This window comes from Vulpes vulpes, chromosome X (assembly GCF_048418805.1).
Source record: "Vulpes vulpes isolate BD-2025 chromosome X, VulVul3, whole genome shotgun sequence".
Lineage (NCBI taxonomy): Eukaryota > Metazoa > Chordata > Mammalia > Carnivora > Canidae > Vulpes > Vulpes vulpes.
Genome location: NC_132796.1, coordinates 49,404,167 through 49,427,989, shown reverse-complemented (window position 1 = coordinate 49,427,989; position 23,823 = coordinate 49,404,167). Strand labels below are relative to the sequence as shown.

At 41.2% G+C, this 23,823-nt stretch overlaps 1 protein-coding gene across 1 annotated transcript in view; it reads right to left on the bottom strand.

The window, feature by feature from the left end:
• Window positions 1-8,980: 8,980 nt before the first annotated feature.
• AR (androgen receptor) overlaps window positions 8,981-23,823 on the bottom strand; it is a 197,683-nt gene continuing 182,840 nt past the window's right edge. The window contains exons 5-8 of the mRNA XM_025986825.2: window positions 22,360-22,504; window positions 17,331-17,461; window positions 16,311-16,468; window positions 8,981-15,653 (exon numbers count right to left, since the gene is read on the bottom strand). Coding sequence (XP_025842610.2) covers window positions 15,498-15,653; window positions 16,311-16,468; window positions 17,331-17,461; window positions 22,360-22,504 — 590 coding nt within the window. The 3' untranslated portion in view covers window positions 8,981-15,497. The remainder of the gene's footprint in view (window positions 15,654-16,310; window positions 16,469-17,330; window positions 17,462-22,359; window positions 22,505-23,823) is intronic.

The window sequence follows — 23,823 nt, the reverse complement described above, 5'->3', positions numbered from 1 at the left end:
TTAAAAATAAATAATGCTGCTATAGACATGGGAGTGCATGTATCCCTTTGATTTAGTGTTTTTGTATTGGGGGTAAATACCCAGTAGCGGGATTACTGGATTGTAGGGTAGTTCTATTTTTAACTTTTTCTATAGGATTTCACTTATATGTGGAATTTAAGAAATAAAATAAACAAAGGGGAAAAAAGAGAGAGAGAAACCAAGAAACAGACTCTTAGCCATAGAGAACTCTAGTTACCAGAGTTGAGGTGAGTGGAGGCAATGGGTAATATAGGTAATGGGGACTAAGAAGGTACTGTCATGATTAGCCCTGGGTTGTTGAATCACTATATTGTATACCTGAAACTAATATCACTCTGTATGATATTTAAATTACTGGAATTTAAAATAAAATACAATAATAATAATAAATCTAACTGCATTATTTGGATTGTTTTGTACTGGTACTTAGTAGAAATTAGCTAGAGCTTAAAGGAGAGCTCAGAGATGAAGATTAGGGAAAGGGGGAGAGAGAGAGAGAGAGAGAGAGAGACTGAGATTTGAGAGACTGAAAGAAACTCAACTGGGAAAAAGGAATGGAGCAGTAGAAATGAGAAAGAATAAGAGCATCAGGAGAAGGGAAAGCAATAGAGAGAGAGAAAGAAAAGACAGATAGAATAAGAGAAGAAAGAGGAGGGTATGAGGTAGAAAAAGCAACAGAGAAAGGGGACAGAGATAGGAAGAGAGAGACAAAAAAAAGAGAGACAAAATGAGAAAGAAAGGTAAAGAAAATAAATGAGGGCTTGGAATCAACCAAATTAAGTTACCATTAACTGGGCATAGTTGTCATGTGACTCAGAAATTCCACTCTGACGTATCCACCCAAAAGAAATGAAAACAGATGTCCAGGCAAAATCTTGTGCATGAATGTTATTCATAATAGCTAGAGCATATAAACAACCCAATTGTTCATCGAATGATGGATGGATAAACAAAATGTAGTATGTCCATACAATGGAATATTATTTAGCAATAAAAATAATGACATGCTGACACAGGCTAGAACATGGATGAAACTTGAAAGCAGTAGGCTGAGTGAAAGAAGTCAGTCACAAAGGACAAATACTTTAAAATTCCATTTACATGGAATGTCCAGAACAGGCAAATCTGTAGAGACAGAAAGTAGATTAATGGTTGCCTAGGGCTGAGAGAAATAGGTATGGAGAGACTGGAGGGTGAGAGGCTAAGAGATATGGGGTTTTCTTTTGGAGTAATTAAAGTATTTTATAGTTGGCTATTAATGGATGCATAACTCAATAAATATAATTAAAGTTACAGAATTATACTCTTTAAATGAATGAAATGTGTGATATTATATCTTAATAAAACTATTGAAAAAGGAAAACCAAAATCAGGTAGCAGGTTGGATTTTGCCCAAGGGCTATAATTTTTCTGGCTCCTGACCTAGCACATGGACCATTTTCAAAAATGCTCTATATGTGCTTGAAAAGAATATGCAGTCTCCGGTGTTGGGTCTAAAGTTCCATATATGAAAGAAAAAAAAAGCTTGTTTAATTTTTCTGTTCAAATCTATACACTTACCATTTTCTTGTCTTCTTAATCTATCAATTCCTGAGTGAAATATGTTAAAATATCCCCCTATAATATAAAGTCTGTTAACTTTTTCCTTAAACAATATGGATTTGAACTGCATAAGTATACTTATATATGGGCTTTTTACTTATATGTGGATTATAATCCTGTAAAAATATTTTCCCTTCCTTACGATTTTCTTGGCATTTTATTTTCTCTAGCTTACTTTATTGTAAGAATACAGCATACAATACTTACAATATATAAAATATGTGTTAATCTGTTCATGTTTATCAGTAAGGCTTCTGGTCAACAGTAGGCTATTAGTAGCTAAGCTTTGGGGGAGTCAAAAGTTATATGTGAATTTTCAACAGCATAGAGGGGCAGTACCCCTATCCCCTGCATTGTTCAACAGTCAGCTTTAGTTTCACATTTTGCATTATATACTTTGAGACTTGGTTATGAGAAGCATACACATTTAAAATAATGTTATCTTCCTGATAAACTGGACATTCTATCATCACAAATTTATTATATATTTACAGTAATGCTTTTGTCATAGGTTTATTTTGTTGGTTATTAATATAAACAGAAAAGCTTTCTTTAGTTGGTATTTGCCTAGTATATATATTTCTATTCTTTGACATTCAAACTTTGGTTATTTTAACAATATTATGTGGATACTTAATAAAGTCTAAAGTTAGTGAGCAAAATTCAACATCCATTCATGACAAAAACTCTTAACAATTCTTATATAAAAGATATAGAAGGAATGTACCTAAACATAAAAAAGGCTTATATGACAAGTCTACAGCTAACATCATACTCAATGCTGAAAGGTTAAAGGTTTTTCCTCTAAGATCAGGGACAGGAAGGGGTACCCATTCTCACCACTCTTATTCTCACTACCACTCAACTTAGTACTAAAAGTACTCACTAGAGCAATCAGGCAAGAACAAGAAATAAAGGCATCTGAATTAGAAGCAAAGAAGTAAAATTATCTCTATTTGCAGATGATACAATTTTAAATAGAGAAATTCCTAGAGACTCCACCAAAAATCTGTTACATCTAATTCATGAATTCATTAAAGTTTCAGAGTAGAAAATTAACATTCAAAAATGTGTTTCTATATGCTAACAGTGAATTATATGAGAAAGAAATAAGAAAATTATCCCATTTCCAATAGCATCAAAAACAATAAAATACTTAGCAATAAATTTAACCAAGGAAGTGAAAGATATCTACATTAAAAACTACAAGAAAGGTACGCCTGGGAGGCTCAGTAGTTGAGAATCTGCCTTTGGCTCAGGGCATGATCCCAGGGTCCTGGGATTGAGTCCTGCATCAGGCTCCCTGCAAGGAGCCTGGTTCTCCCTCTGCCTATGTTTCTGCTTTTCTCTGTGTCTCTCTTGAATAAAACAAAAACAAACAAACAAAAAACCTACAAGACATTAGTGAAAGAAATTTAAGAAGACATAAATAAATGGAAAGGTATCTCATGTCCATGGGTTGGAAGAATTAATGTTGTTAAAATGTCCATACTACCCAAAGCCATCTATAGACTAAATTCAATATAATCTCTATCAATGGCATATTTTTTACAGAAGTAGAAAAAAACAATCCTAAAACTTATATGAAATTTTAAAAAGACCAGAAACAGCCAAAGCAATCCTGAGAAAGGAGAACAATGCAGGAGGCATCACACTTCTTGATTTCAAGCTATATTATAGAGCTATAATAATCAAAACAGGCAGTATTGTACTGGCATAAAAACACACAGACCAATGGAACAGAATTGAGAATGCAGAAATAAATCCATGCATATACAGTAGACTAATATTTGACAGAGGAGCCAAGAAATACTTAATGGAGAAAAGACAATCTCTTCAATAAATGGTGCTGGAATAATTGGATATTGACATGTAAAAGAATGAAACTAGACCACTATCTTACACCGCTCACAAAAATTAACTTGAGATGTATTACAAACTTAAACATAAGATTATAAACAGTAAAACTCCTAGAAGAAAACATAAGAAAAAAGCTCCTTGACATTGGTTATGGCAATGATATTTTAGATACAACACCTGAGGCAAAAGGAACAAAATAAAAAATTTAAAAAAATGGGACTACATCAAACTAAAAAGCTTCTGCACAGCAAAAGAAATAAGGAACAAATAAAAAGGCAACCCATGGAATAAAAAGTGTATTTTTAAACCATATATCTGATAAGGGGTTAATATCCAAAATGTATAAAGAACACTACAACTCCATAGCAACAAATAAATGAACAAAACCCCCCAAATCCCCCAAATAATCTGTTAAAAATGGGCAAATGACCTGAATAGACATTTTTTTTCCTAAGAAAATGTACAAATGTCCAACAACAAGTGCATGAAAAAGTGCTGAACTCCATTAATCATTAGGGAAATGCAAGTCAAAACCACAATAAGATATCACTTCATTCTAATACCTGTTAGAATAGCTATCATCAAAGACAGGTAAAACAAATGCTGACAAGAATGCAGAGATAAGAGAACTCTTGTGTGTTGGTGGGGTTATTTGGTATAGCCACTATGGAAAATTTAAAATAGAACTACCATATGATCTAGTAATTGCACTACTGGAACATATCTGAAGGAAACAAAATTCTCTGTTGAAGAGATATCTGCATCCCCACGTTCATAGCAGCATTATTTACAATACTTAAGACTTGGAAACAACCTAAGTGTCCACTAACAGATTAATGGATAAAATGTTATATACATATGAGTCTGTATTTTATTGTCTTTCAATACTACACTATGGGTAATTTGTTTGCATATCTCTCATTTTCCTAATTCTCTCTTCAGTTATATTTGATTCTACTACCTATGTTTTAGTTCTAGAGATTCTATTTTATTCTTTTTCACATTTTGAAAAATTTGGCTTGGTTGTTCTGCATAGTTTCTTGCTCCTTGCTTATTTAATCACTTTAAATAAAGTTAACTTTATATTTTATTTGTGATGGTTCTACATTCTTTGGTCTGTAGGTCTCATTCTTTTTTTTTTTAAGATTTAATTTTTATTTATTCATGAGAGACAGAAAGAGGCAGAGACCTAGGCAGAAGGAGAAGCAAGCTCCCTCCCGGGAACCTGATGCAGGACTCAGTCCTAGGACCCTGGAACTATGCCCTGAGCCAAAGGCAGATGCTCAACCACTGAGCTACCCAGGCGTCCCTGTGGGTTTGATTCTGATGCTTATTGTTTTTATGGACTTTTTCAGGGTATCTTGTTTTGTGTGTGTGTGTGTGTGTAACTTTTGACTATGAGATGCTCTTTTTCTTTGGACCATTATATATAGGAATTTTTGAGGCCTGAATGTATTCTTTCAGGGGATTTGCCTTTGTCATCACCTGTGGGAACTGCTGATCTGAGATCTCAGCTTCTTGTTTTTCAGACTTCATACATATTGAATTAGGATTACAAAACTCTATGTGGACCACCTATGGCTACAAATTCTCATGAGAGTTTTATTTTTCTTCGTCACCCAGTGCCAAGGTCAAGTGAGGCAGGTTTTCTTGCTATCTCCTTATGTGAGACAGATTAATTTTTCTTTACTTTTACATTGAGGGTATACCCCTTTAGGGTACCAGCCTTATATGGAAGTTTCCTATAACATTTCCCATCTTGGGCAAGTCCTAGTGTTTCTCTCCTTTTTCTCTCATCTTTTATAGTCATCAATATAGAAATTCAGTCTTCTCAGGGTAACATTTGGCTTTGACACTCATTTACCTCCAGAATTTCTGCTTTCATTTCTTTCTGGCTGTGGATTCTTTACTATCATACTAGTTAAAATATTACTATTATTCTTTAAAGTTTTTATCCAAATTTGAGTTAGTTAACATTCAGTGTACTATTAGTTTCTCTGACCTGCCTGCCACCACAGGATGTTGTGAGGTTCATATGAGATCATAAGTTCTGTGAATTGAAATGCGGCCAAGGATTTCTATGGCTTACCTTTAAACTTGAGGTAAAGGTACAAACTCTTTAACACATAGGCCTTCATTGGCTTGCTTATGCCTCCACTCTTCCTTGGTCTCTCACAGCCACAACCTTCTTCCAACTTTTCCCTCAGGCTAAACTATTTGTAGTTTCACTAACAAGGCTGCTGCTATCTCTTGCCTTAAGAATACCTTTTTCTCTACCCTCAGGCCCATCTTCATTCAACTTGGGTCATAGCCTAGGCTGCTCTAAGAAGGCTTCCAATTAGACCTTCCCACTACTCCATGAGAGACATTTTTTCTTCTGTACCCCAACAGAACCTTGAACTTCCCTCACCACAGTACCCATTACATTATATTACAATCGTCTGTGTTTTTGTCTCTCTCACTATTCTGGAAGCTCCATGAGGACAGAAACCATGTCTCTCTTACTCCTGTGTAGGATACATAATGGTTGTACAAATAGTTTGTGAATAAATGAAAGAACAAATGAATGAGGGAATGATTGGATATTGTGCCTCTGTGAAGAATCTTTGCAGTCTTTTGAGGTGGTGAGGTTCTTTCAGAAGTTTCATACCCACTCTTAGCCTTATGTATAAGCATCTAAAGGCCTTAAGGCCTTACTTCCTTTGGGGACAAGTGTCATGATCCAGGTGGCAGGTGATGTGTCTCTCACAGCATCTGCTGCTCTGCTGGCCTATTTTGATCTGAGATTCAAAGTGCCCAATGGGGATTGGGAAGGGCACGGCTATTTGCATAGAGTCTGGCTTAAGTTGACTTTCTTGGTACAGTTTTCCTGGTTGGCAGCCAGCCAGTCCAAGTTCCCCAAATGGCCTTGTCCTTGCTTGAAGTACCCTGGGGAAGTAGTTGAAGGAAGAAGGGAAGTTGTGGCATGAAGAAATGGTGGCAGGAGATTCTGAGAATTTGAATCATCTGCATCTGTCTGTTAACTCAGAAACCTACTTTGTTATACTACAGTGTGTTTTTAAATTTTTCTCATGGCTTCTACAGTTACTTCTCCAGCTTTCCCAATAATCCTCTCCTTTTCTCATCCCACCCTCAGCAATGGCATGAAGAAAACCTCTTGGAGTGGATGGTAGGTGAAGTACGTGCCATGGTTGGAATAGAGATCCCTGAACTGTATACTTGGGAAAAACAGATGAGAAGCAGAGGCTCTCTCATCAGGGGTCTGAACCAGTGTGCAAAGGGATGGTAAAGATTCTCAGGTGCCCTGCCACCCAGGCATGCTGCCTGCAGGCATATGAAGAGACGGTAAGCTGGGTGTTTTAGGGCTAGTAACCTTGCCAAGGGTCCTAATTCGCAATAACATTCAATAATTTTTTGGCCTGGCTTCCTCATGTGAAGAATGTTTGGGCTAGTTGCTAAAACCCCTTCTAGTTTTAAAAGGCAGCAATTATCAATGAAAGGTAGCTTAATCTTGTCTGAGGGACGGATGTGAGAAGGCTGGAAGGTAGATGTGATAAGTTAAAGCCCCAGACTGGCCTGGCCTAAGGCACTTAATAGGCTGTAAACTCACTGAAAGCATGGACTGTGGCTTACTTAACTCCTAAGTATCTCTGCTACTTATGAGATCATCTACATGGTAAACAAATTATTTCACTTTTGAGCCCTTTCCCCATCAATCAAGGGGTTGACAGCATCTGTAACACAGGACTCAAATGTTGTTTTGACCCTCTTCTCTCCAGGTGTTCATTAACTTTTTGTTGAGTACAAATATGGGGATTTTAGTTCCCAAACTATGTCTCTTGGGGATAATGAAGAGCCCATTCCTTTCCCCTTTTATGTCATGATTAACAAAGGTGTTACTACTGTAGTTTGCAATAAGCACAATTTCGATATTGGAAGGGGCTTCCCATTTCATTCAGTCTTATTCTACATTTTTAGATACGCTCATTTCATAGATGAGAAAACTAAGATCTGGAAAAGGGCAAAGAGTTGCTCAGTACCATATAGCAAGTAAATCAGCAGGTCAGAATCCTATCTATACACTAGCTATATGACTATGAGCAAGTCATATATTGGACCATATATTGGAGCCTCTGGGCTCCTTTAATACACCAAATATCCTTGTTCCCCTGACCTCTGTGTTCTGCTATCCCTTGGAAAATGCATGGTGGAAGCTAACAACCTTGTTACTTTAGGCAGGAACTGAGTGGTTAATAAAACCAAGTAGGGTGGCTGTTAGACCACTCTCTGTAGGTACAAAAGAAGAGTACCAAACAATGGTGGTCAGAGAGGTCTTATAGAGGCAGGCTCTGACACACATAACCAACCCACAAGCATACACATTCTCTATTACTTAGACACACATATCAGCAAAATCTCTTGTTTTCTCCTTCTCTCCATCAAGCACTGTGTTCAGGAATAATTTGAGAAAGCTATCCACTCTGAGGTGGCCAATGACAAATATATCTCAACTTGGGATCCTGTTCAAGGGTTCTCACATTTTAATAGGGAACAAAGCAAGAGCAATAGTCTCACCAGCTGGGTCACACACATTCTCAGTGAATCCCTAGCCTGGGCCCATAGAGAGACATGGTGACAATCCCTATTCTAGGGAGGACACTGAGGCACAGGGAGCTTTCATATTATTCCTTAATGCATCTGTCACACCTCATTGATGGTCTATATCTTAAGCTCAGAAATTCAACCTGGGATCTCATTTTGGTATCCAAGCTGGGAGAAGACAGGAGGCCACCTTGCCTAAACCCTTAAAAACATCAAAGAGAGCTGGTTCAGATTTTACTTGGGTGGTCAAGGACGATAGAGCTCTGGAAAAACAGTGAGAATATGAACATGCCCATTCCTTATGTGAAGCTTGGCAAGAACTGGGCAGTGAAGCTCCCAATCATTTTATGTCCCCATAAGGATGAAGATGAGGGTTAACAGCTGGGTTTTGTATGTATTTCCACTGGTTGACAAGCTCAGGGTTTGATGCAAGGTTGTAATGGGTCATCAGGGTCCGTTTGTGCTTTCTTAGCCCAGACTCTTTGATATTTTGGTGGTCTCAGTTCAACTTATTCTAGGGCCAACTCAGGGCATATTTATAACCCTTGTGCAAAGATTTTTTAAAATATGTGAAAATCAACATAGCATAAAAGGCCACTGGGCATGGTACCAACTCTTGACTTCAATAAAGAGAGCCAATAAAAAAGAGCTAATTAAAAATCTCTGATGACATCCCCCTGAAATTTTAGATGGTTTTATGTTTTAACAAATTAACAGTAATGATAAGAGGACATTAGCAGCTTTTCTCGAGTCTCTTTGTTAATAATAACTTGAGCCTGCAGCCACAACAGGGGCCGTGGCCAAGTTTTAACTGGCGGACCAGCAAGCCAGTATTTTACAAATGGATGATATTTCTGAAAGCAGAGACAGAGACAAACCCAGAGACACACATGTATTCCAACAAACAAGTTTCTGCCATTTTTAATTGTATTTAGAGCAACAAAAGATTCCAAGATTACAAAAAAAGAAGAGAGCACTAGAGCTTGGGGCTGGTCCTGCTACCCAGTGGAGGCCAAATGCCGCTCTAAGAACCAGTCAAAAGAACTTTTAAAGCCCCATCAGAACTTTCAAGCAAAATTATTGTTTCTTTTTAAAAACATCTTTATATGATGCTTTCTTTTTTTCTTTATTTTTTCCCTCAACATTGAAAATTAATTCTTACATCTGGTTACATTGTCTGTTCCCTCTTGCTGCCAAATTAATCTCAAGGACAGCACAAGAATGTCACATCTGAGGCACTCCCTAATCAATGTTCCAGTCTAGGGGAAAGCAGAAAGGTGTCATGAATGGTGAGGGGACTCTTTTGTTAGCTTGGGTTATCCCAGTGGTGGCTACTTTCAGCACCTGAGGAGCTTATGGGACAGGACAATCCCACAGGCACTTCACTGCAGGACAGTTAGCACCAAGGGCTAAGGTTGGGAAAGACTGTAGGCCTGGCCTGCCTGCAGTGCAGGGGAACAGAGTCCCAAAATGTAAAGCAGCAGCCAGGGAGGGCACCACCCGGGCAGCAACATTTTAGGAACTTCTTTGCTTTGGGGTATGTGTGTGTTTCAGTTTTTGGGGGCCCATGGAATCTGCAGCCATGAGATAGCCTCATCAATTAGTACATGTGGGGGCTGTTCTAGGCTAGCAGGACTACTCAGTCCATAGCTTTGCATTTAAATCCATAAAAGGCTAAGAGACAAGTGAGGTAAAGAAAGGGTTCAGCACCCCCACTATACTGAATTGGGGTTGGTAACCCATCAATGCATATTACCTACTTTCTGGCTACGTCAAATGGGGATAAATCAAAACTGTGCCAAGGCTGCTTTTCCCTTTAAAATGATGTCTACCTGCTAAATGGGGAAAACTTATCACTAATTTCTGGGGGAAGGAACATTCCAAGTGGCTTGGTACCTCAGCTTAAGCATCTGAAAAGCAGGAGTGACTAATGTAGAGTTTTCTGCCTTCACCTAGGAAATGGTTTATGGTTGGGAAGCTCTGGGCAGCAGACCCCAGGGTCAGTTTCTTAATTGAAGCCAAACATCCCTACCCAGGGGCAGAGATGGACCTGCATCTACAGAGATACAACTTCTAGTAAGTACACTGACAGTTTTGTAACAGATAAAAACATATTTTCATTGTTAAAATCTTTACAGAACATATCCAAAACCAAAATTAGAGCACACAGACACCCAGTAGCAAGAGCACCTCAATCGTAGGTGAGTGAATTGTGTAAAATTCGGAGCACTTGCTCCAGGTTCCCAAGTTTAGGAAACTGCCCTTTTCTCACAAGGATGTTGAAGAACAAAGAATGTTCTTCCTTCTTCCAACGCTCAGGTCCCATTAGGGGTCTACTGGTTAGTCATTCGGGTGGGCCTTTGGCCCCAAGCCTGGGCCTTCCCTATGGGAAATCCCAGTTGATTCCAATGAATCTTCACCACCCTTTACACATTCATCTGTCTTGGGCTAGTAAAGTGCAGTACATCATGTACCCTATCCTGTCCTCCCCTATGGGTAAGGCCCCAATAGAGGTAGAGATCTCTTAGCTATCTGATCAACCCAGGTATCTTGTCCATTCTGAGAGGGCTTCCAAAGTGTCATTGTAGCCTCTCTCATAAGTACATGGTATCAGTTATGACCTGGAACCAAATATAAAGGTGCAGAGAAACATAAAGCTGTCAGAACGCATTATATCTATACATATATAATTCAATTTTGAAACATGGATACAAATACTAATTTACAATATATTTCAACCTTCTGCCTTAAACCCAGGAGAGCTTTTTGTGTCATCCAAAGTGGGCAGAAATGAGAATTTCTGCCTGCTGTCCCTTTTGTGCAAAATCTAGTCCTTTAAATGCTCCCCTTCTCATCAAGGGCTTCACATCTTCAGATATGCTAACATGGGCACTAGCAAACACAGTGGCCAAGACAGCTCCATTTCCAACCATGCAATAATGGAGCTTTAAGAATTTGCTCAGCAACTACTAGAGAAAAAGAAAGCTAGTTATGCTTATAAAATCACTTAGTGAAGGACCTATAAACTCAGTTTTTTTCAAAATTATCTTTCACCTTGCTAAACATGTATATTGTTTGGGGGAAAACCCACAAACTCTTATAAGTCAATGAACAACAAAGTCCTTTAGTCTGTCTGTCTTTGGATAGTTACCAAAGAGGCACTAATGCTTGCTCCCTCCATGCTCTTAAATTTTGGTATCTTAGCAGATACAGTGTAATCTTTGGTTACATAATGTGATGTTTTCATCTCTTTGTCTTTTTTTTTAAATGCTTTCAAAGATTTTCAAAGAGATTAGTGGTGAGAAACAGACCTGCCTATAAAAGGCAGCAGGGGTATAAACCTCCTTTTACAAGAAAATGCACATGCTAAATGGCTTATTTTGATTTTCAGTTTGGGATCTGATCCTGTGCTTTAGCATTCCTGGTTCCCATGACCCCTTACAGGGGGTTGAGCACAAAGGCCACTCTTTTGGTCCAGTGCCCTCTCACCTGGGGAACTGGCACAAGATAATTAGTAGTCAGCCTCTTGTTTCCCCAGAGCCACACAGGGATAGTTATAGGGCTGTCTGCAGAGTCTTGTGAAGTGCAATCCTGGCACAGGGATGGGAAGGGGTCGAGGGGAGTGGCTTGGGCTTTGGAGCCCCACAGAATATCAAGAAAGCAAAGAGGGCAAGGCCATGTCTATGCTGTGGCTAATGAAACAAACTCTTAGAAGCTACTCGAAGCTCAAAATTAGGTCATTCGTGTAGTGTCACTATCATGTGGATGATGAAACTACTTTCTCTTAAAGTGCAAATAGAAATACCTCTTGCTATCTATGCATATATGTATTTAGAAGTAGAATATGGACAGGGAGGGACTCTAGCATCAGCACATTATTTCTCAACCTGAAATCACCTCAGCAACTATCCAAAGGACAAAGCAAAGCTTTTTTCTCTTTTTTTTTTCATGCCAGTGAACATATATAAAAATATATGTATTACTGATTTTCTTTTTCAAAGATAAATGACAGAATACTTTGAAAAATTCCATTCTCATTAAAAAAATAACGAACTCTCCAAGAACTCTCCAAGGTATTGTCTGTGGCACAGATAAGCTATGGAACAAAGAACCCAACCCTCATCTCAGCTCAGAGGCCAGGCCCAGAAGAGCTGCCAAATGAACAAGAGCTGAAACTGCCACAAGACTGTTCTTTGACCACAGAGTTTGTGACTCTCTGGCAGCACAGATGGGGCGTTCTCCCTGGTGCTCCTTCTTTTTCTCTTCCTCATTCTATTCCCATTGAGCACTGCAGATTTCTTTGGAGATAGTTACCATTACTTGTCTGGGAGGGATCCTCATCTTTCCACTCACCAGGTGAATGGATCTAGGTGGCCAATCCTTCACAGGTGAGTACAATGTACCAACCACATTAACTCTGTTTGTACAGCAGAGTGCATGCAAAATGAGACTTCTGTCAATTACACTGGCTAGAACATCAATGGCCAAAAGGAAAAAAAATCCCCTTTTCTCTGTGGGAGAACAAAGCCAAGCTAAGATCTCCTTCACTCACTGAAACCCCAGTGCAAAAAAACACTGGGCCTAAACCCTGGTTCGGGCTGTTTTTTCCCTAGTCTCGCCATTTGGAAATTCAGAGTAATTTAGTTGTTGCTGCTTTTAATTACACTGCTGTTTCACTGATTTTTGGCTTTCACAAATGCAAAACATATATATTCATAAAGACAAGAGTCACAATTGGGAAATCCATAAAGGTGAAAAATTTGGTAGTCAACAGAAATAAAAAGGAGAGCATCCAGTATTTACAAGGAGAGATATTAGAATGATATAATCAAATCCATGTACCATAAAAGATGAAAATCATTTTAAAACAGATGTAAAGGAACTATTAAACTATAACCTAGTGTAGCTACAAATAGCGATGGGTTTTTTCTTTGTTTTGTTTTGTTTAAAACAGCCAGAAGTAATCTCATGAGCTTACATAAGCCAAATGATGATGTCCTAAAAAAAAAAAAAAAACAAAAAACCAGAATTTGTCTATCCTACCTCAGAAAGAGAACCTGTCAGCTTTAGTTTTATCCAGCAGTCTTGGATTGGTGTATCACCCATCTTAGGTTCCCCTGTCTCTTGTTATTTAAAGAAGCTGTTTTGCAAGTTCATTTGGCTATTAATATCAACACAGAAACCAGGGGAGGAAACCCATGTAGATAGTAACATGTCACTCAGAAACTACCTTCTCAATAAGTAGAGTGAAATGGGCAGCTTGGCAACTGGCCCCTAATTTCTTGTGTTTAGCAGATGAACATAAGAGCTAAGTGAGGAAGCAGTTGCCAAGATGAGAAAGTAGGTGGACATTCCCCCTGAACTCAGGACTGGGGGCGGGGGGCAAAGTCAGCAAAACAGAGGTGTGCCAAAGGACCATATGAAACCAGTGTTCCAGGAGCACACCCTGAGTTCATGGATGGCAGCCCATTGGAGCCATGCCAACCAGACCTTTCCAAATGAGGTCATGGTTCTGTAGTATAAATGTTTCAGTCTCCCTCTGGCTGAGAGGCAGTAACAAAGGTGGGGGGGGGGGTCTGAGTGAGTATGGCCAATGTCAAAGCCCAGAATCAGCAGTGGAGGAGAATGATGCATAAACTGACCAGATGGTGCCCATCTGGCTTTAGATTTTGCCTTTGAAGACTTTAGTTTAGTAGTCAGTCTCCTCTTATTTCTTCTCTCTTCTTCCCAGGACTTCTGCAGGTGGACATGCTAGGTGGCAACAACAGCATATACAGGGTTTCTGGTTCTAGCGCCTTTATTCTTCTCACCCTGGTAATTGAGTTTTCTCTTTAACCCTGACCTGCATAGCCCCTTTAGCTGCTCTGAAGGAAGAAGTAAGTATTTCTCCACTTGGTGGGAAGGTATCATCTCTAGGGTACAAGGGCAAGACGCCCAGCTTGTCCAATCCCATCGATGCCTTCTTTCCAGTTTGTCTAAGGGCTCCAGAAATCTGAGAGTTGATGAAAGATATCTGGTAAGAAGTCTTTGAGCCTACTGGCATCTAAAGATAGATAAAGACTGCTGGCTTGCTAGCTTTCTTGGTGGTAGCAGCTCTTAGCAGAGTCTGTGAACGGGCCCAAATAAATGGACAAGTATCACCAATATGGCTGTAATACAGTCTGGTGAGGTCCAGGCCCACAAACCACTGAAGGACAGGTAAGAAGGAGCTCTCACAGGTGCATATGGAGTCAAGCGGAAAACATTCAGTTCTTTTAAAGGTAAGAGAAGAGAGTGATCAAATCTTCAGTGTCCTAAGCAGGAAAACAATCAATGTATCGATTCTTTTTCCTCTGACTCCAGCCCCAACCTCTTCCCTGACCCACAAATGGGAAAGCAGACCTGGCTCTGGATAAGGCCTTCCAAAGGGTCAGATCTCTCCTTTCTTTCTTACTGGTCTGACTCTTCAGTGGAAGTGGCCAAGTTGTGGCAAAAGAGAACATTCAATTCAAAGCTCTTAGAAAAGCTTATTGAAAGTCAATTTGAGGGTGGAGGCAGAGGGTGAGAGAGAAAAAGGCTTGGTTGGAGGGGAGGCGTTCACATGCAGGCACATTTTCAAACAAGAAGCACATTTTCAGTAAGATGAACTGGACTGTTAAGCAGTCTAGCCATCAGGGGCCAAGGCTGTGGGCAGGTACTGGTGATCCACCTCTTCCTCTTAGTCCTCTCTTAAATCTGTCTCTCCCCTCCTAACTCATCTCTGGGGTCATCCTGCCCTCTAACGGCAATAGCCATTGGCAGAAAATAAAGTCTCCCAGGGAGGCTGAGCTGGGGGTGGGGGGCGCGAGAATAGTGACTCCCTATGGGCTTGCGATTTTCACCTTATTCTAGTCATACTGTTGGCCTCTTTGGGGGAATTGTGTTTGTTTTCTTTTAAGAGGAAAAGAAACCCTATAGGATTTGGGGTTTCAGGATGGTTGTTTGTTTTCATTTTTGTTTTCCCAGATACTCAGCTCTCTAAACTTCCCGTGGCATTAGGTGAGTAAATGTTTGTGTGGCTGGCACACAGTGCAGTGCTATAAACAAGCACAACTTGACACTGGGCCACATGAGGATCATCACAGAATTAAAGAAATACAACACCATTCAAAACACAGATAAGAGCCATGGCAGGGAGCAGAGTCTGAAAGTGCCATGGGAGGATCAGACAGGGAGGTTAAAAAAAAAAAAAAAAAAAGGAAAGGAGGAAAAGAAGGGGGGAAAGTACAGCAAATAGAACTCAAGAACACCTTCATGACAGACTGTACATCAAAAGAGGAAATTCCCCAAGGCACTGCAGAGTAGTAGTGCAGAGTTATAACAGGCAGAAGATATCTGAAAAGAGGAGCGGGGGTGGTGGTGGTGGTGGTGAGAAGACAGGGGCTTCTAAAGCTTCACTGTGTGTGGAAATAGATGGGCTTGACTTTCCCAGAAAGAATCTTGGGCACTTGCACGGAGATGATTTCTGCCATCATTTCTGGAAAGTCCACGCTCACCATGTGGGACTTGATTAGCAGGTCAAAAGTGAACTGATGCAGCTCTCGAGCAATCTGTAGGGGAGCAATAAAGAGGAGAAAACAAGCTTGACAAGGAGTTGGCTTCGGTCAGGCTCTTCCCCCCACCTTTAATTTCTTCCTCCTTCCCCGGCCCCGATCCTCCCTGTCTCTACATGTTTGTGTTCGTGCATGCGTACACTAAATGGTCCCCAGGGAGTTACTGGGGGCTCCCAAGAGATCTCTTACACAACTGCAAGCTCTCTGACTCAGGACTGCGTGTTCCTCCTTCCCGGCATGTGCATGAGAATGCACACATGTGCACACCTACATTCTCTTCCTCCCTCTCTCACACAGACACACAGACACACACACACATATACACACGCGTACAAACATACAAACGTGATTCAAGGAAGAGGGGAAAAACATTTAGGTCTGTTTTGTCTGCCTAGAGAACTTATCTGCTCTAAGCCCTTTCCCTGAGTCCCAACTGCTCTGTTCTCAATTCCTCCACCTCTTTCACAACATCCAGGGGCATTGTGACCCATGTTCCTTTCTTCTCCATTGCATTTGCTTCCTGGGCCACATTCATATTCAGAGGAGAATGGAAGCACCACCCAATAAGAGGTGCCAGATCCTAGAAGAGTATATGATCACTTAGCTCTATCAAGTTGCTTCTCCCTGACAAAGCACCCTCCATCATTTGCTTACAGGTTGCACAGAGTCCAGGAGCTTGGTGAGCTGGTAGAAGCGCCTTGAGCAGGATGTGGGATTTTTTCTCTTGCAAGCAATGATACGATCAAGTTCCTTGATGTAGTTCATTCGAAGTTCATCAAAGAATTTTTGATTTTTCAGCCCATCCACTGGAACTGATGTGGGATGAAGACAGAATGGGGAGGAGAAGCATGCCCACAAAGAAGCATTAGACAAAGCACCAAGTTTTCTGACCACAAACTTGACTCCCACCCCCAAAGGGAGGGAACCATCTACTTGGTTTCCTGTCAGTTGAAGTCTGTATGCCTGGGTCCTTCAGTCAGCCAAGAAGTTCTAGACAAAAGGCTAGCTGGACCCAACTGGAAGGGCATCAAGTAAATACAATTTACTGAGCCTTTCTTTTTTCTAGTCTTTTTATCCACACCTTTCTTTGAATCTGTGGTTTTACAATGTCACAGTCCAGCTCTGACTTAGACAATTAAAATATATAGCTTTGAATATCAAATGTGGCCTATCTTTTTCCTTAAGGGGGCTAAGACAGCACTCCATTTAGAAGAGACATTAAAGAAAGATTACTTGGCTGCCTAACAAACCCTACCTGGGTTGCTTACATGGAACTCCTACTACTGGCAGAAGAGGACATTCCTTTCAGGAGGCAATACCTTCTGCTCTGCAATAAATTTAAGGTGATCTTTGCCTGTTTCTATGGGAGACGCTATGGAAAATTTCAGAGACCTGCTACAGCCAGCCCCAAAAGCCTTGTTCCAAAGAGAGGCTGCAGGTAGGTAGGGATCTAATAAACGTTGAGTTCTAGCAAAGAAATTAGTCTGTGGTCATGAAATTCATACCTGGTAGGAAAAAAGGATGTTAAGGGAGCATGGAGGAGGGAGGGTGAATGAAGAAAGAAAATGCCTAGGAGCTGGCTTCTCCCCGATAAATCTTTAATGGTAAAAGTAGTTCCCCTTTGAGTGCCTATGACCCCAGGGACATTTTATTTGTATCTCTCCAAGCACTTACTAATGCTGAATAGCAGCAGCGCCTTCATGCACAAAAATTCCTGCGGGGTGATTTGGAGCCATCCAAATTCTTGAGAGAGGTGCCTCATTCGGACACACTGGCTGTACATCCGGGACTTGTGCATGCGGTACCTGCAGAGGAGACATCCAGAGAAAGGAAAGGAGTAAGAAGGAAAGGGTTAACAATAAGCTGTGAGAGAATGTCTTTGGTTGCCCTCCCCTTCCCAGGTTCTCCAAGAAGAGCTAGCAGTTTCTCTGGGTGGTGCTTCATTGACAAGGAATGAGGTTGTTCTTTTTTCCCAAAATCCTGACATCCTGGTAACTACTCATCTTCCCTGGTCAGGATATGGGTTAGCACATGGAATTTTCAGGTCCCTGTGCCCTCTTATTTCCTGAGACAGAGACAGGAAAGCCTAACCAAATGAACACAATGGGCCAGGCACATGGTCTCCCTGACTACAGTTCTAATATCCCAGCTACAGCCAAAGCCAGAACCTGCCTTCCAGGCATCCCAATATGGAGTATTTCTAGGAGATAAGTTTTAGAAATTAAATCCTAACATAAGGACACCAGGATCCCCAACTGGCCACAGTAATTTATCCTGTCAATTCCCCTGTCTTTTGGTATAAGTGTCATTTCCCTTGCTAGAAATTTTGTCACTTAAAAAAAAACAAAAACAAAAAACCTCCCAGGGAAGAAGATTCCCCACTGTCCCTTCAAAATGAGTTCCAATGCTTATCAAATCAGCCAGGAAGTATTTCTGAATGTCCAATCTAAATGTACCTTGAAGAGGTACTCCTCATATACTGGTGGTTTCTTATCCCAGTTCAGGAGTAGTAAACACATGTGAGTTGTTTTTGTTACAGTGACTTGTCAACAGATCATCACATTAGCACCTATAAATTATATAGGGAAATGGCCAAGGTTTGAGCAGTTTCTCAGGGGGGAACAACCTCTCTGTCTTATCACTGGCCATGGCAAGCCTCTATGAAGATAACAGCATCTTCCTGCTAGTTGGCCTTCCTGGTTTTCAGCATTTCAGAAATCGTGTGTGTGTGTGTGTGTGTGTGTGTGTGTGTGTGTGTGAGAGAGAGAGAGAGAGAGAGAGAGAGAGAGAGAGAGAGAGAATGAGAGAAAGAAAAAGACCTACAAAAACTGATTTTATATCTTGTGGAGAAAGGAAAGGGAATTTGACATCCACTGAAGTGGTGAGGAGAAAGACCTCCTAGAGCAGTAGGCTTGAAAGCTGTGGTTTGACATTTTGGTCCCCAAGCCACTACTAGCCTGTTCCATAGGCTAAGAAGGCCTGGTACTGGTTGGGTGGAAGGTCAGCATCCTATCTTAGAGAGATCTTGGCTGGCCTGGAGAAAAAGGGAAGGTGGGCAGATGGTATATTCAATTCAGGTTGGAGACCAGCTAGAAAGAGGAAGTATTTAAACAGTATCACAAGTCAACTGACCAAAGCAGTGTTGCTCCAAAGTCCTTCACCCTAGAGAATTTTTGAATAAGATCTGCTGACCCTGGGACCTGATCCAGCTCCAGTCTATACTGTACTTGCAAGCCTCTGTTGGTGATAACACTGCAGTTTTTTTACAGTTGAAATCACAGCCCTAATATGGAGGATTGATCTAACACTCCTGCAAGTCCCAGGGACAGAGAAATGTGGGAAAAAGAGAGAGGAGGAAAAGCAAGGGAAGGAATTCAGAGGGGAAGGGAACAAGAAGGAGAAAGGACAAAAAGAGTAGGGAGAGAGTTAGTGGAAAGAGAGAAGAGAGTGGAAGGTAGAAAACAAGGAGCAGGAGTGGAATTCAGGAAGAGAGCAGAGGTAGGTGAGAATAAAGGAGAGTGGTAAAAGAAGAGATGAAAATTGCAAAACACCAAGCACAGTGCTTGGCATATGGTGAATGTTCAATAAATGACAAGTAGGAAGGTGCCATTATAATGCTACTCACCATTCTACAGACCCGAAGACTGAGGTTCAGAGATGTTAGGTAATTTATTCAGGGTCACATAGCTGGGGTCCCCGCCTATTATCCTCACAACATGAGTTCTCCCCAAAGAGGTTGATGAGGAGAGAGGAAAGCAGGCCTGATGACAGGGTTTGGTGTCAAAGAGATCAGGAAATGGGTTGGCTCAGAGTCCTTCTCTCTCCTTTTGGGTTTCAGCTTCCCTATGAGTATCTTGAGAAGGCTGGCAACAATTAGTGGCTTTCAACTGGAGGGGACTACCTCCCTAGGGAGCACTAGATGTATGTGGGAAAAACTTGGACTATTACAGTGACTGTGATCCTATTTGGTATTTAGTTGGCAGGTGCCAGGCCTGTTGAATATAAACATATTCCCATATGCAAGAACATCCTACACAATGAAGAATTATTCCTCTGAAAATGTCACCAGCATTCCTGTTGAGAAATACTGGTTTAGATGTTTCTAGAGACTTGAAGAGCTCTACCATAGTGGTTCCTACAAGAGGAACAGGAGCACTGTTGTTTCAGGAGCTCTGGGGCTTGATGGGTCTAGGACCCTGCCCATGTTAGGAGTCTTGTGGTGCTTTCTTTTTTTTAATATTTTATTTATTTATTCATGAGAGACACAGAGAGAGGGGCAGAGATATAGGCAGAGGGAGAAGCAGGCTCCCTCTGGGGAGCCTGATATGGGACTCAATCCCAGGATCCTGGGATCAGGACCTGAGCCAAAGGTAGACGCTCAACCACTGAACCACCCTGGCACCCCATCCTGTGGTGCCTTCTGAAGAGATACATGGGAGTGGGCCAGAAAGCTAAGGAGTGCCCAATTACTTATATCGAGGCAGAAAAGGAAATGAGGATTTAGAAAACAATCAACACCTTGCAAAGATTCAAGGGTCTTAGGGCTCTGGATGGGAAGGGTGGTACAGGATGTTAATTCAATCACTGGAGGGTAGGAGTGAGAGTTACACACAAAGAGGGCTTTTAGAGGCCTACCCCAGAAGATGGCATCATAGGTAACTCTTTGGAAATCTGGAAACTATAAAGCAAGTTGTGCCAAAAGCCCAATGGTTATTCTTAGCTCCTGGCTACCAGAGTTAGCTGGGTTGGAAGAGGGCAGCTGGGGATACTCATTTTCCCCCATATGGCCCTGCTGTACTGGAAGGAACCAGTAGCCTGTACATTTTATTTTAAGGCTCTTCTGGGTTAGAGGGCTAGAGGGGAAGGAAGGTCAATTCCTGCCCTGACCAAAAGGATTCTCTGTGGTGAGACTGGCTCAAGGTCCTTGGGGAGAATTTTTTGGGCAGCTCCACTCACAATGCTATCAGGGGACCTCAAACAGCAAGCATAGAGAAAATTAACACTATTAGGGAAAGAGTATCAGAAAGGTACTTCTTTTTTATTTCTTGCCTATTATGGGACAGGCATTTCACATCCAGTAGCTTTCATTTTAGTCATCATAACAAACCATTTAAGAAAGTTGTATTTTATTAACAGACCGTGAAATTGAAGATCAGAGAAGTCAAGTCTTGCCCATAGATAGTGACACAGGAAATTATAGAACAGAGATTTTAGTTGAGAAAAGTGTAGTTCCCAAATCTCAGCCCTTGGCCAAATTCATGAAGTATAAATAGAGCTGGTGGGCAGGCAAGCATAAATCAAATCTCTTTTTAGTATTTTTATTTACTTATTAAATTTTATTTAAATTTAATTAACATATAGTATATTACTAGTTTCAGAGGTAGAGGGAGGCGATTCATCAGATGCATATAATCACCAGTGTTCATTACATCACGTGTCCTTCTTAATGCCCACCATCCAATTACCCCATCCCCCTATCCACCTCCCCTCCAGTAACCCTCAGTCTCTTTTTTTTAAAGACTTTATTTATTTATTCATGAGAGAGAGAGAGAGAGAGAGAGAGAGAGAGAAAGACAGAGAGACAGAGAGACAGGGAGAGGGAGAAGCAGGCTCCATGCAGGGAGCCTGACATGGGACTCGATCCGGGTCTCCAGGACCACACCCTGGGCTGAAGGTGGCACTTAACCACTGAGCCACCCGGGCTGCCCACCTCAGTCTGTTTCTTGTAGTTAAGAGTCTCTCACAGTTTGTCTCCCTCTCTGATTTCATCTCATTTTATTTTTCCCTCTCCTCCCCTATGATCCTCTGTTTTTGAGTTGGATGCTTAACCAAATGAGTCACCTAGGCACCACTTAAACCTTTTTTTAAAGAGAAAGGAAGTGGCTGGGCCAATGTCACATGGCCAGAGAGTGGTAGAGCTGCTCCTCCCTGTCACTTACCACCATGAGGCAGTATAAGAGCTGAGAGTTATACAGACATACTTTGAATTTTGTCACCAACATGCCTTGGGTGAGTCACTTTGTTTTGTTGAGCTTAATTCTTTTTTTTCTTTTTTAAAAGATTTTATTTATTTATTCATGAGAGACAATGAGAGAGAGGCAGAGACACAGGCAGAGGGAGAAGCAGGCTCCATGCAAAGAGCCCGATGTGGGACTCAATCCCGGATCCCAGGATCACGCCCTGAGCCGAAGGCAGATGCTCAATCGCTGAGCCACCCAGGTGTCTCTGTTGAGCTTAATTCTGAGGGCTCAACGAGAATGGATTTAGAAACTATCTCCTATAGTCCTGGCACAGAGGAGCTACTACAAACTGTGACTGGCAGTAGCCCTCAGTGGTAGCAAAGGGACCACGGGAACTTCAGCTTTCATAAGCGAGTCTCTTTGTCCATTCCCTACATTGCTTGGAGTGAAGGAGAGGGACCCTGACATGACGTTGAGATAATCTACAAGGCAGGTCAGAAACTGGCTAAAATACTAGGTCTTGGGTGGGAAAGGAATGGCTCAGAACCAATCCCCCATTGCTTCCCACCAGGTGGCCTTTCAGCAGGCCAAAGCCACCTCAGGTTGGGAAGTCTGGTGGGAGCCTCTACTGCCTAGAGGTCAAATGGGCTACCCTCCACTGTTGCTCCCATTACCATCATCACCCCCAATCAGGTCTGGCCAGAGGTTATGTTTATGTGAGTTCTGGGCCCATGAGCACTTACTCATTGAAAACCAGGTCAGGGGCGAAGTAGAGCATCCTGGAGTTGACATTGGTGAAGGATCGCCAGCCCATGGCAAACACCATGAGCCCCATCCAGGAGTACTGAATAACTGCCATCTGGTCATCCACGTGCAGGTTGCGGAAGCCTGAAGATGAGGTACAGGCAGTGGTCAGACTGAGCAATTGATGAGCTGAATGAAGTCCCAGACCTCCACTAGGGTGAGAACCACTGGCACTCAGGCAGCTCCCGAGGAGCCCCAGGGGCCATTAATGCTGAGGAGCAGGGCAAGAACAAACTATATGGTGGGGATAATATTCCTTGCTCTCCTTATTTCAGTGAACTACTTAAATGAGATGATGATGGGAGGCAAAAGATGGTACTGTCAGTTGTAGGAGAGTAATAATCTAACACTGACTGCTTATAATGAATAACTCTTTAACAAGTATATCACTTATATTAACTCATTTAATCTTCCCAACAATCCAATAAAAAGTAGATACAATTAGTAACCCCATTCTGTGAATCTGTAAAAGTGAATTACAGAAAGGTTAAGTAACTTGTCCAAGATCATAAGGCTAGTAATTGGCAGACCACATTCTAAAGCCAAGCAGTCTGACTCCAAAGAGCACAGGCTCTTGATTACTGGGCCTTCCTGAAGATGCAGTGTAATAATAATTTCTTCTATGTGAACAGCACTTTGCACTTTACAAAGACCTTTTCTAGCTATAATCTTATTTGTCCCTTCTGACAACACTGTGAAATGGATTTTATTACATATCAGCATACGTTGGAATGCCTTTGATAGCCACTGACTTCTCTACACCACCTTTGGGCTCTCTCTCTTTTCTCTGATTCTCTTTCTGACTCTAACTTCCTGTTCATTATTTTCTATTCAACAAGTAACCAAGCTCTGCTAGCTTCCTACTCTGCCAATTCTGCCCTACTGCCATTATTATACACAAACAAGTTCTTTATGATCTGCCTCCTTCGACTAATTTCTTGCTACTTCTCAGATTTTAGGTTCTAATTGTTCTGAAACACTTAGTTTGCTGAATACACCATACTTTGTCATGCCTCTATAACCCTGCTATCTCTACACAGGCAGTTGCCTTTGCCTAGAATGCATTCCTCCCTCCTCAGGCTTTCCATCTGATAAATACCAATTCATCTTTCCAATATTCACTGAAAAGCACCTTCCTCTGTGAAGCCTTTACCAACTCATCTAAGCAGAAGATTTAAAGATTCTTCCTTTACCTTCTTACTGAACTTTGTATAGCCCTACCCAATTATAGCACTCATTACACAGTACTGGGATTTACTTATGTACACATCTATCTCCTCCATAAGACTTGTCGATTCCTGAAGACAGGAACCATCCCTTCTGTTAACTTTCCTCCCTAGTACATAGCACAGTTCAGATATTTGAGTACACATCTTTGAAATATTAATTCAGTATTTATAATA